Source organism: Canis lupus, chromosome 10, assembly GCF_003254725.2.
Source record: "Canis lupus dingo isolate Sandy chromosome 10, ASM325472v2, whole genome shotgun sequence".
Taxonomy (NCBI): Eukaryota; Metazoa; Chordata; class Mammalia; order Carnivora; family Canidae; genus Canis; species Canis lupus.
The window spans coordinates 69064952-69079317 of NC_064252.1; the positions used below are offsets into that span (position 1 = coordinate 69064952).

The window sequence follows — 14366 nt, forward strand, 5'->3', positions numbered from 1 at the left end:
AAAATGTATAAGCAGAGTGTGATGAAACTAAATACTGACAAGTACCCTCTTTAATGAAGCACGTATCTCTGGACAACTACTGTATGTGAGCAAAGTAAGAAAATCTTGAAGGAAAAACATGACAATTACCTGATTATATCAGATCTACTGAAAAGGGCAACATCTAGACTGACCATACATCCAAGGGAGGCGTTTGCTCCAAAGTGAAGACAACCAAGTGAAGACACCAGAAGGAGGGCACCACTAAAAATACCTTCACGTCCTATGAAAGGTCCTTCCTCAGAAATGGTGGCTACTTCATCCTAGGACACTGAGCTTGCTGTGAACACTATGTACCTAACCAATTTCCTCCCCTAGTTAATAGGGTCATTTCTGAAGCTAAGGTACATTGTACACTAATAGAGACAATTAACAAAACTACCTTTATTCCTTCCTTTGAACTTTAAATGTCACTATATTAAAACGGACGTCAAACTATGGGAAGAAAGGGGATTTGGTAGGGAAGGGAGAAGGAAGCGAAGGGAAGGGAAGGGGACAAAACCCAAATTAAGTACATTACTGTGAACTTCTTCATCCAGTGCCTTAACTTTCCCTTTCTTCTTAATGAGCTGGATCTTGCAGGCATTGGCTTCCCAGTCCTTGTCATTGCCTCCATCAACTCCCACACCTGAATCATCGAGGGGCAGAAAAGCAAGATTCAAACACTTAGATTATCATCGTGAGGCAGATTTTTAATTAAAAACTATTCTTTCGTCTAATTAATTCATATGTTCATCAATTCACAGTCGCTGAAAATTATTATATGTCAAGAACCACAACAGCTGCTGGAAACAAAAATGCAAACTATTCAATTTTCTGCCCTCAAATTTCTAATAGTCTATTCAGAAGATAGGGACAAAATAATGAAAATACAGTGTGGGTTTGGGTTATAATAAAAGGGCTACAGATTAAAAAAAAAAAAAAAAAGAGTACCACAGGTTGGGTGGCCATTGGAGCACAATGGAGAGAGGCAGCAGATGGGTGCCCACCTCAGAAGGGGAGGGAGGAAGGAACATGAGGGAACACATTTCTCAAAACTCTACTTTAGTGCCTCAAGAGTTTGAAAAATTTACCTGAAGGTACTAGAAAAGCACTGAGTAGTTTCAAATCAAGAAAGCACAGGGTAAAAATGTTTAGGAAACTCTCTTTGAGAAACAGAGTACGGACGGAAGGGGAGAAACGGAAGAGGGGAGCAGCTGTCAGCAGCTCTAGCTACAGCAAACCAAAAATGGGGACGCCCCGAACCAAACAGGGGTGATGAGGACAGAGATCAGCGCTACTGAGGGTAGAAGTGTCGGATGCGAGGTGAGAAAGCAGCCTGAGCCCGGGGTACCTCCGAGGCTCGCAGGACTTGCTGAAATGGTGGCTGGATAAAGGAACGCAGAAAGAAGAGAGTGGCGAGTGTACTCAGTTCAATTCTGGACACGCAAAGTTTACGGTGTCTTGGTTTCTCCAGAGAGAAACTTCTAAGGGGCAGTTGGAAACCCAGGCCTGCGGCCTGAGAAATCCGCGTGGGTCCTGATCACCGACACGGAGGAGGGGAATGACGTCAGAGCTCACCCATGAAGATACAAAGAGAGAAAAACGGGCCTAGGAAACAATCTTGAAAGACGTTAATATTTAAGGAAGAGGCGGCAGAAAAGGAGCCCTCAACGCAGACAGAAAAGGAACCAGCATGTTACGAGGACAACACGTGTTGTCAGAGAAGCGAAGGGAGGAGGGAATTTTAAGAACCACGGAGTTGAGGAGTTCACTTTCTGTTAATCGAGGAGAGTCACGGAGAACAGACGCTGTGACCTGCGGACACGGACACGGGCCTGCCACCGCCCGGGGACTTGGGGTTCAGGGCGGCTCCCTGCCCTGCCCAGCCGGCCTGCCACACCCCACGCGGCCCGAGCTCCTGCTCCCTCTGCGGAGCCCGCGGGGACTCCTGTGCCGGGGGGACTCCCCATGCGGGGCCCGGGCGAGGCCCCCACGCAGCGGGGAAGAAGCTGCCCGGAGCGCAATTGGCAAAAAGTGATTCTTAGTCGCTTCGTCATTTATTGAAGGTAAACGACCTCGGCTAAGTATATATGCCAACTGCAGGGAATCCTTAGAGAAAAAAAAATTACAGGAAAGAAAAAAGATAATTTATAAAGTAAGTCCTCTAAGAACTGTGTTCCACCACGAAAACGCCCCAGGTGATTTCTTTTTTTACAGTAACATTCTTAACAAAGGCAGATATCCATAAGAAATAATATAAATGGTAATACTGTTGAAATTATACGAATAAGCCCTTTAAACATGGTAAGAGACAAAAATTCTTGTTTTTAGGTTTACTCAAAACAGAATAGACATTAATAAAGAATCTAGTTAACTAAAACAAAAAAGCCTCTTTATTTAGACTCAAGAATCATGCAAAAACTATATTTTTTTAATAGAAAAGGAAATACCAGCAGAATCATATCCTCTGTACTCCAGTCTCTGAAGGCCTTTGATTAGGGTCTCCAAGATTTCTCGTCTTGTACGAGGAACATGGTAGTTTAAGTATGCAAATATACCTGCAAATGAACAAATATTTAATAAAAAATATGACTAACAGCAAAATTACATAATTATGACAAAATCCTCCTTTGCATAGTTATGTCTAAGATGTGAAGAAATATGAAACTAGAGCCATCTTTAAAAAAGAAAAAAATTCTCACTTCAAATTACTTAAAGGTGGTGAAACTTTTACAAAGAGGTGTCTCTCCTTAGTATAAAAGACTGAAGAAAACAGGTCAAAATAAATGTTTAGCTTTTGCAAAGAAACTTATAAGGCTGGTCACATATCTTCCATCGCTGCCACTCTGTCAAGTAAACTCTAATTTAAAAAAATTAATTAACAAATTTGTGACTTATGTCCTAGGTATTGAGCACTGTTTAAAGGAAAACATTTTCCAAAATAAGTATTTTAAGCAACACATGGGCCCTAAAAAATGAGACAAATGGAATAATCTTTCTTATTTCCAATGATTATGGTATCAATAACATGTAAGAATAAACATAAATAAGTATCAATGATGTGAAAAATACAACGTAAATAACTTAATAATAGGGGAAAATGGACTAAAATATTTATATAATCATCTCAAGGGAAAACAGCATTTGTTGAATGAATCATTTGCTCACCAGACACGACCAAAAGATAAACAACTATCATGATACATGTTAACACCTACTGAGAATTCATAAAAAAGAAGCCCTTTCTTGGAAGAGCAAAACTAGAATAAAATGACTCGTACAACGTGAACTGAGCCGGAAAAGCAAATAGGCAGTAGAACAAAAGTAAGGAAATCCACATTTTAAAAACAGCAGCATGAAAGTGACCTGAAGTCTTCCATAACCATGCTTGGCTAGGGTGGATATAGCTTAAATGTATAAATACTGAAGATCAAAATATAAGGAAATGAAAGCTCAAGTCACTTTTATTTTTTTAGGATTGTATTTATTTATTCATGAGAGACATAGAGAGAGGCAGAGACACAGGCAGAGGCAGAAGCAGGCTCCATGCAGGGAGCCCGAGGGGGGAACTCGATCCCGGGTCTCCAGGATCACGCCCCGGGCCAAAGGCAGCGCTAAACTACTGAGCCACCCGGGCTGCCCTCAAGTCACTTTTTTATGAAAGAACTTTCCTCTTCCCAACTGTGTGACACTATGATGCCACTGATTCATACAGATATTAATTCTGTGGGGTATAAGAACTAGTGTCCCTTTCCATTTGAAGCAATACCTTTATTTCTGTAAAGAGCTCGTCCTATTAAAGCATTTCAGCATACAAAAATACGACGGTGGGGCACCTGGGTGGCTCAGTTAAGTGTCTGCCTTCGGCTCAGGTCACAGGCTCCCCGCTCAGTGGATAGCATGCTTCTCCCTCTCCCTCTCCCCCTAACACCCACTCACTCTCTCTCCCTGTCTTTCTCCCATAAATAAGTAACATCTTTTAAGAAATACCACAATGTTACTATCCAACAAAAAGCTATCATGTGTATGACCATCAGGATCGATACAGAGCAATTTTTCAAATGAACTATCATGCTCTTCCGCCCCACTACACTACAATCCAAAACAAAATTAACAACTTTCCCCAAAAAGGCAGTATGAGACCAAACGTTATAGAAATCCTGTATTTCATTCATATTTTTACTTTTTTAAAGATTTTATTTATTTGAAGGAGAGAGTGAGTGAGTGGAGGGAGGTACAGTGGGAGACGATCTTCAAGCAGACTCCCCACTGAGAGTGGAGCCCCACGCAGGGCTTGATGCCATGACCCATGAGATAACAACCTGAGCCAAAACCAAGCTGGTTGCCCAACCAACTGAGCCACCCAGACACCCACATTCATAATTAAAAAAACAAAAACAAAAAAAAACTTACATTTGTAAAGATTTTTTAAGTTCTCATGTGTTATACAGGCACGATGGCTGTTACTGCTGTTCCTTTATAAAGTATCTGTAAGATGAAGTGAACTAACAACCCAACTAGTGAGTTCTTCTACACTTTCCCTCATCACAGGTCACTGGCATTTGGTTAAGATTAAATGCACTAAGAAAACTACCAGTTCCACGTAAGTATTTTTATTATACCATTAAAAGACAATACACAGAATATGAATCTTCTCCCAAAATAATACAGTAATAAAAATGAGCTAAAGAACACTGATTCTCAACTAGCCTACTTTCTACCATTGTGATGAGCATCAGCTAAATAATCCACTAAAAGAGGATACGGTCTAGCTCATCTGAAAGTTATTAACCAGTGAAACACATTACACTGTTGGGAGCCATTTGCCATCTCTAGGAAATCTTAAAGAGGAAATCCATAGTTGCCAAATCCCAATCAGAAAATTCACTGAGTCATCCCTCTCTTAAAAAAAAAAAAAAAAAAAAAAAAAAAGTAACTCTAATGGTAAAAGTAATACACATAGAAAATTAAAGATTAAATGCCAATTTAAAAAAAAATCAATTTAAATGCAGATATAAAACCAACTGCCCTTAATACAAATTATAGATTCAACACATTTTTAAAAAGATGATGCAATTTTCAATTCACGATTTTCAATACATGGAACTCAATACTGTTCTAACTTCAATGTCTTTGGTTTACACTGGCTCAGCATGCGGATCTTGAGATCATTTCGGGGTATCATTTCATGGTGAAAGAGTATCTTCTAAGCTAATGCCCCACTTCAAACAAACTTCTAAAATGGTAACTATTTGAGAAATGAATAAAAATTCACACTAAACATCTTGTTAACTCACAATCACTGAAGAAATCCTGTGCATCTTGTCACTCAGGTACGCCCCCAAAGCTTTCCACCACACCACCCTGCCTCAGCTTCCAGCTCTGCAAAATGAACGGGTTTCACGGAGAGGCGGCAGGATAGGTTTCAGAGTACCCGGTTAACGGGCAGCGGCTGCAGGGAACTCGGAGAAGAACCGTACAGTGGCCCCATTTCCTAAACGGGAAGGCGAGCCATGGCTGCCCAGCAGCACGTGTTACCAGGAAGTGGGCAATGACAGCACAAAGGCTACGTATGTCCTACCTGACACGTGAGGACATCTACAGCCCTCACCAGCTAGATGTTCTCTAATTTCCGAAGTTTCTTCTGATTGCTTTAAAGCTATTCCAGATGGATCTGACGTTTTCTTAATAGCTCTACAGACTGCACCTCTCTCCTGGGCCTCATTTCTTTGTTATAACATTTTCATGATTGTCTCCTGTGTACATTCTATCTACCAAATTAAAATTGGAAACCTGGTGAAAAACCTTGCTATTTTCAGGGTACAGTTGCCCCCTGAATGCAGGTTTGAACCGCACAGGTCCACTCATGTGTGGATTTTCTCCAATAAATACAGTACAGTGCTGTAAACATATTTTCTCTTCTCTATGATTTTCCTAATAACATTTTCTTTTCTCTAGTTTACTTTATTCTAAGAATACTGTATGTGATACAAAGCATGTAACATACAAAACGTGAGGTTTATGTCATTGGTGAGCTTTCCAGTAAACAGCTGGCTATTAGGAGTTAAGTTTTCGGGGAGTACAAAGTTATACTCGGACTTTCCATTGAAGAGGGGTGAGGGCAGGCACTCCCAACCCCATGTTGTTTAATAGTCAATTGTATCATTAAGAATAAAAGCAAAGTAACAAAATTTGAGGACATTTTTCTGCAAAACTGATTATTATACCTAAGAAGACAATGCTACCACCACCCACCTAATACAATGTTCATATTTAAAATTTCCCTGGGGCACCTGGTGGCTCTGTCAGTTAAGTTTATGCCTTCAGCGTACACTTAACCAGGTCATGATCCCAGGGTCCTAGGATCGAGTCCCCATTGGGCTCCCTGCTGGGTGGGGGGCTTGGCCTCCTTCTCCCTCTGCCTCTGCCCCTCCACCACCCCCATGCTTGCTCTCTCTTGCGGTCTCTCTCTCAAATAATAAATAAAACCTTCTAAAATAATAAGATAAAATTTCCCTATTATAAAAAAAATCTTTTACAGCTGATTGTTCATTCTAGGATGTAATAAAGGATCATACTTCCCATTTGATCATTATATCACAAAAGTCTCTTCGAATCCAGAATGATCTCTCCCCTGCTGCCCCGTTTTTCCCAAGACACCTACTTATTGACAAGCTGTGGCCAATTTTCTTGTTGAATGTCTCACCCTCTGGCTGTGTCTGTTTCCACACAGTATAGTGTACTGATTCCTCTATTCCTTCTATTTCCTGGAGACTGGAAGATAGATCCAAAGACTTGATTGGGGATCCCTGGGTGGCGCAGCGGTTTGGCGCTTGCCTTTGGCCCAGGGCGCGATCCTGGAGACCCGGGATCGAATCCCACATCAGGCTCCCGGTGCATGGAGCCTGCTTCTCCCTCTGCCTGTGTCTCTGCCTCTCTCTCTCTCTGTATGACTATCATAAATAAAAAATAAAAATAAAAAAAAATAAAGACTTGATTGAGTTAGGTTAATATTGGAGGCAGGATACCTGGCGGGGGCTCAGGGGTTGAGCATCTGCCTCTGGCTCAGGGCGTGACCCCAGGGTCCTGGGATCAAGTCCTGCATCAGGCTCCCTGCGTGGAGCCTGCTTCTCCCTCTGCCTGTGTCTCTGCCTCTGTGTGTGTGTGTGTGTGTGTCTCATGAATAAATAAAATCACCAAAAAAAAAATTGGAAGTAAGAATTATACACAATGTATGTATGTATTTTATATCATCCATAGGTCCCTTATTAGTGTTAAGACTGTCACTGGTAAATACAATTAGATCATCTAGCCCATCATATTCTGAAAGCATCTTCTGAATACTTTTCAGGGTTTCAGACACTGACAGCAGGGATTTTAAAACATTCATATTCTCTTTCTTTGTGATGTATATAATAACAGTGCATTTCCCAATCAGTGGCACCTTAGATTCAATAAAATATCATATATCATGTTCCAATTCAAAACCTGCCCTTTCCTTGAGAGGAAGCACTACTATTATCAATAATCATCACTGTCATTTTTTGGTTTACTCTTGGAACAAAGAAAAGGAGGAACAGAGGAAGAAGCTGGAGCAACATTTCTCCCTACATAACCAGGCAGGAACTGAAAAGAAGGAAAGGACAATGTATACAGAGAAGTTTTCAAAGATCAAGTAACAGAGTTGGGTGAAGAAATAACAGGGGGAAGGGATTAACCTAAGTCATCCCTGTTTAGAGAAATGAGAGATAAAGAAGAGACTGAACCTGTCCACTTCACAGCTCAGCCCCTTGCCAGGACTGTTGACTGGACACAGCGCACCTGCTCGGATTAGTGGGTTACGTGTATTCATGGGGTAGCTGGGAAAACACAATGGCAAATAACCAGCCAATCATACATGCGGGGCATGTTCACAAGGGAGGCATTCACAACTCAAAATGGTACTTATCACAGTAGAAGTCACTAGCATGAGCCCCATTTCGGGTCTTTGACTTGTCTTTTCAAACCTCCCATAAACAGCTTTGCTTTAGGTTAACTACTAAAAGCCCAAAAATCAGCTTTCCGTTGCTCTCCGGTAATTGCTCCAATATCGCACACAGCAGTCGTCATGTATGGAGCGCAGGAGACTTTCTACTCCTAAATCACCATGTGCTTCCGGTATAAGTTTGCTCATTAATAGAATATTCTCAGAATAAGTATCTGCCTAAGTGGAGATGTTTGCACTTACAGGCATCACTCTTGGAAAACTGCAACTTAAATTCAGTGACATGAAAGCACCTAGGACACCTTGCTTAATAAAATATTCAGACATGACCCGGGTCACAGACACATTTGGTTGAAAGGCTGTTAAAGCATTACTGAAAGAAAACTAAGAAAACTAAGAATGCAACTTAGCAGACTAATTAAATTATTAAAGTTCCTACGCCTGGCTGAATATACGCCCTTGTAAATAAGAATACTTTTACCTATTTTTTGCCTTGACGGCTTCAGTATTTTGAGACCTCAGACACTGTAATTTATCAGTGATAAGTGTTCAAATTCATTCTCTAAATTTTATACTTTCTGAAACAAAATCCATCTGCAATGCCACTTAAATTTTTACATTTTTAAAATTTTTCTTACAATGCAAGTGTATTTCATCATTATCATCATTAAAGATTCAAATTACACAAATGCTACAGAATTGTGAAAATCTCCTTTTTCTACACCCCCCCAAGGGAGATATCCACTGTTAATCCCTCACAAACTGTCCCAATCCTGCAGCTATGAGCCTATGTATATATACTGTCCTTTAGCGACACTATATAAAGCTAGATGTACAGGGTTTTAGAAGACACTTTAACACATCAATGTGATGACTCTATATACATTGTTTCTTTGACTTAAAAATGTTTGATATTTTTTATGCCGGTAGTATATACACGTATCTACCCTATTCTATTTAATGGCCACATACTACTCCCTAATAAATTTCTTTTACCTAATCATTTCACTCCTGATTGAGGTTTTTCTATGTCTTTGTAATTACAAACAATGCTGCAATTAAACATATACATATGGACTTGATGCTTATCATAATACATATTCAATACTACAAACATGGAGGCACATTCTAAACGTAAGATTCCTTTAAAAGAGGAAATACTGAGGGCGCCATGGTGGCTCAGTGGTTGAGCATCTGCCTTCAGTTCAGGTCATGATCCCGGGGTCCTGGGTTCGAGCCCCGCATCAGGCTCCCTGCTCAGCCTGCTTCTCCCTCTCCTGCTGCTGCTCCCCCTGCTTGTGTTGTCTTGTGCTCTGTCAGATAAATAAAATCTCAAAAAAGGAAATATTGAGATACTCTTTTCTATAATCCCAAAACACCAAGAAAGAATTATATGGAGTGACACAATGAGGAATTTCAATTATTAGTGTTTTTTAATTGTCTAAATCTTTTCCCTGTTTACACAATGCTGGTTCAGGTATCCCCTACCTTGTTGTAAATACATGCCGCCACTGCCAGAAGCTCCGTAACAAGCTCCCTTGCACCTTTAACACTCTGGAACCCAAAGCGCTGTTCAAACCCTGACATCTCTAACTACACACTCCCTCCCTCACAGCCTACCTAGGGCATCAACTTTCCTGAGAAAAAGCATGCCCTTCCTGCTCACAACCCTTCAAACATTCCATCTCTCCCACTCCCAACCAATCCCATCAGACCACAGGCTTTCGTCACCCTGACAGGCAGCCCCTCTGGGCCCACGGCTCTCTTCCTCCTGAGTCCCTGAGCAGGCCTGTAGCAGAGCCCGTCCACCTCAAGTCCATCCTCCATCTCGGGCCCTCTACTTGCTGGCCAATCCTGTCCATTCACTGCTTGTCCAACTGGCAAACTTCCCCAGGTATTATTCTAAATTTTTTTTTTTTTTTTTTATCTATTTATGATAGTCACAGAGAGAGAGAGAGAGGCAGAGACACAGGCAGAGGGAGAAGCAGGCTCCATGCACCTGGGAGCCCGACGTGGGACTCGATCCCGGGTCTCCAGGATCGGGCCCTGGGCCAAAGGCAGGCGCCAAACCGCTGCGCCACCCAGGGATCCCCCCAGGTATTATTCTAAAGCTAGAATCCAGACTACTCCATTTCTCTGTTCCCAGGTTCTTCCTCAGTTTCTGGTAGACCCTCACAGAATTGAAGCTTTCATTTTCATCTTAACAGTATATACCCTCCTACCTTCCTACGTTGTTCCAACGTGCCGGAGGCTGTTCACCCTGGAGACCTGGGTGGATGCAGATACAGCCTGGCAAGAGATCCACACCCTCTCCTCCAGATTTTCAAGGGCCAACAAGAGCTCACCAGACACGCTGGAACATCGCTGCTTTCCAAGGCAGAGGCCCCTCCCTCTGGGCAAACCCGCTCCAGGGTGCCTTATCCTTTCTTACAAGCTCAAAACAGAGAAACGTATTTCACAAGCTTATTTCCTCGAAGCCGGTCTCTCCTACCTGTAACTCTTGATTAGCAATTCCTCAACTTTCTTTTTTTTTTTTCTGTTTTGTTTTTAAGATTTTATTTATTTATTCATGAGACACACAGAGAGGCAGAGACACAGGCAGAGGGAGAAGCAGGCTCCATGCAGGAGCTCGATGTGGGACTCGATCCTGGATCTCCAGGATCACACCCCAGACTGCAGGCGGCGCTAAACCGCTGCGCCACCGGGGCTGCCCCCAATTCCTCAACTTTCTAAATACAGAACCTTTTATTACATCAAAACATTTTGAGGATCCTACACAATAGTGGGTTGAATTTTTATTATGCAATGATCTAGAACAACTTCTTTTTTTTTTTAAGATTTATTTATTCATGAGAGAGAGAGAGAGAGAGAGAGGCAGAGACACAGGCAGAGGGAGAAGCAGGCTCCATGCCGGGAGCCCGACGTGGGACTTGATCCTGGAACTCCAGGATCGCGCCCTGGGCCAAAGGCAGGCGCCAAACCGCTGAGCCACCCAGGGATCCCCTAGAACAACTTCTATACAACTTTACAGACCATGCCTAGAGTATGACTCAATCAGTGAACACCCATAGTAACTTCATAGCTTACAGGTAAAGAACCACAGCTCTAGAACTCAACTTTCCAACTCCATCAGGGGGATCTCAGTTCCACGGTACTCCCTCCTCTGCTGGTACGTATACCCTCCTCGACACAAACTCAAGTCCCTCTGCCTTCAATATATGCAGCTCCTCTAATGATTTATTTATAGCCAAATGCAATTAATTTCCCTCTGCAATGTTAAACATGAATGCAGAGTCTGTCCAAGTCAGTACACTACTATGGAACTCTTCTGCCTCTAACCACTGTTCTTTGGCCCCTTTTCCTGGAATTTTTATTTCTTCTTTCAAACCCCACGGCAACAGTTCTCAACCTATTTCTGACTCTATTCACTGTTGGGTAAATGCCATCGTGATATTTCTCACAGTGCACTATTTCTCTACCAGCTGGCACTATTTCTCAACATAACAGTACTGCCACTGGGACGCCTGGCTGGCTCCGTCAATAGGGCATATGCCTCTTGATCTTGGGGTTGTTAAGTTCGAGGCCCACACTGGATATAAAGATTACTTAAAAAAAAAAAAAATCTTAAAAAAAAAAAAGTACTGCCCTGTTACCTGAAACATTCCTGCCCCAACTAGTCCCTGAATTTCTATTCAATCCACTTGTAGTCCAAATATGACAAGGAACAGTGAACAAGAAATGCCTAGTAACACACCTGTTGCATTCCTTGTTGTACCTGTGTATTCACTGTTTCCTCCAACCAGACAGCAACTCCTTGAAGGCAATTTCCTTACTTTAGTCATCTCTCCAATGGACAAACCAAGTATAAAGCCTTCACTTCCAATATCTTCTAATGCTTTCTAGGTACTTGAAACGTACAAAAATTCCTAAACTACAGAAAGAGAACACTATTTTGCAGGATGCTAAATAGGGATAAGGTAAAAGAAATGTTCCATAATTAAAGGTTTAAGAAATACTGGGTTAGGGGATCCCTGGGTGGCGCAGCGGTTTGGCGCCTGCCTTTGGCCCAGGGCGCGATCCTGGAGACCTGGGATCGAATCCCATGTAGGGCTCCTGGTGCATGGGGCCTGCTTCTCCCTCTGCCTGTGTCTTTGCCGCTCTCTCTCATTCTGTGTGACTATCATAAATAAATAAAAATTAAAAAAAAAAAAAAAAGAAATACTGGGTTAAAGTTAACAAGTTTATTTGTAGAACTTTCTAGAAACTTTATTCTTGCTACTTGCGAATCTCTAAAAGCAGAATTTCCCACAGCTGTGTTGTAAAACTCTTTCCCACCTTCCATTGCTCATAACCAGCACCTATTAACTTCTCCCTTTCCAGGGAACATATTTGAGGAAATACTTATTAAGCAGTTAATTATTTTCTTTTACAACTACTTTATATCCAGTATGATTTCCAAGGAGGATATGTTAAATGTATTGGTTTTATGGTTTATCCTAGCAGCCCATCACAGCATCCCTCAAATATCTCCAAGTCTATTAGTGTTATTACAAAAATCTTTTTAAGGATTTATTTCAGGATACTTTTAAACTGTAAGCTCCCTTACTGCTTTTAAATATGGCCTCACGGGGATCCCTGGGTGGCGCAGCGGTTTAGCGCCTGCCTTTGGCCCAGGGCGCGATCCTGGAGTCCCGGGATCGAGTCCGGCATCGGGCTCCCGGCATGGAGCCTGCTTCTCCCTCCTCCTGTGTCTCTGCCCCCCTCCCTCTCTCTCTCTCTCTCTCTCTCTCTCTATATATATATATATATATATCATAAATAAATAAATAAATAAATCTTTAAAAATAAATAAATAAATATATATGGCCTCACTTACAAAAATCCCATTTATATACACACCATTGGATCAGAAGGGATATGTCTTCCAGGGACAATGTCTAGAGCCATTCCAGAATGGTCCCATGTTTGACATATCATCCATCATAGGCTGCCCTATAATACAGCATCTAACAAAACTAGGCTGTCCCAAACCCCTGGTCATAGTACTGTTTTACGTTTACACCAAGGAGGTTGGAAAAGCACCAAAATCCACATGTTGGCCCAGGCCAACCTCCAGGCGTTTGTGCTGTGAGACCTACAGTTCTTATGAGGTTGTCTAAGATGAAAAAACACATTAGCAGAGACTGTGGTGATTCCATGTGTGTGCTGTGTCAGTGACTGGATCAAGCATGTTTTGCTGACAGAGGAGAACATTGTTTTGAACATGTTGAAGGAACAAGCACAGAGTCAGAAAGCTAAATTTAAAAATGCATTTGAGTAACACACACAAAAAAATCAGAAAAAAAAAAAAAGAACAGTATAACCCTACATTGATTATAATACAGCAGCCCAATCTGTTAAAAGCTGTGGGTAGCTTAAGTGACTTGCCATTCTCTTACCAAAACAAAAGGTAGTACAAATCAAAAATGACAGAGTATATTCTAAAGAACCAAGAATAAGAGGAAGAGAAAATTAACTTGGAAAACAAGCACACTATTCTTTTCTGGGAGATTCACAGCACTTATTAGCCCACTAAAGGTTCCAAGAAATCCTAAAAAAAAAAAAAAAAAAAGCCAAAGTTCAACACTGTTTTAATCTACTGCTTCCCAAATTTACTTGGCTCAAATCTATTTTTTTTTTTCCTGATTAACACTATTAACCTCCCAACACAAGCTGGTAAACATTTTGACAGTTTTATCAGTATATCTGATTGGAAAAAGTGTATCACAGAATTTTCCACCTTCGTTCTTCTTCAACATTGTATGGTGTTGAAACAAAATGCTCTTTTAGAAAAACTTGGAATAGGCAGCAGGTAATCAGAAGGTAAACTTCCATGGGTGGGGAATGGGTGAAATAGCAGATGGAGATTAAGGGGTGCACTTGTCCGTGACGATCACTGATCACTGGATGAGGTATACACCTGAAACTAACGTAACACTGTATGCTAACTATGCTGGAGTTAGATGAAGAAGAAGGGAAACCTCTAAATGTTCCTATCTAATCTCATTCCCACTCACTTCCTCTGTCTAGAAATTTTATTTCAGGGACGCCTGGGTGGCTCGGCGGCTGAGCGTCTGCCTTCGGCTCAGGGCGTGGTCCTGGAGTTCCGGGGATCAAGTCCGGTATCGGGCTCCCTGCATGGAGCCTGCTTCTCCCTCTGCCTGTACCTCTGCCTCGCGCTCTCTCTCTCTCTCTCTCTCTCTCCCCCCCCTCCCCGTGTCTCTCATGAATAAATAAAATCTTTTAAAAAATTTTTTATTTCAATGATTGAGATATGGGAAGAAAATTAATACAAAGTCTCATCCTCTTGACAGTTAAGTTT

The 14366-nt window shown here is 41.7% G+C and overlaps 1 protein-coding gene across 3 annotated transcripts in view; it reads right to left on the reverse strand.

Annotated features, from left to right (window-relative positions):
- The window catches only part of GFPT1 (glutamine--fructose-6-phosphate transaminase 1), a 55796-nt gene that overhangs the window by 39531 nt on the left and 1899 nt on the right, over window positions 1–14366 (reverse strand). For all 3 annotated transcript variants that reach the window (XM_025470275.3, XM_025470286.3, XM_025470294.3), the window contains exons 2-3: window positions 2472–2579; window positions 560–667 (exon numbers count right to left, since the gene is read on the reverse strand). In XM_025470275.3, the coding sequence (XP_025326060.1) occupies window positions 560–667; window positions 2472–2579 (216 nt within the window). The remainder of the gene's footprint in view (window positions 1–559; window positions 668–2471; window positions 2580–14366) is intronic.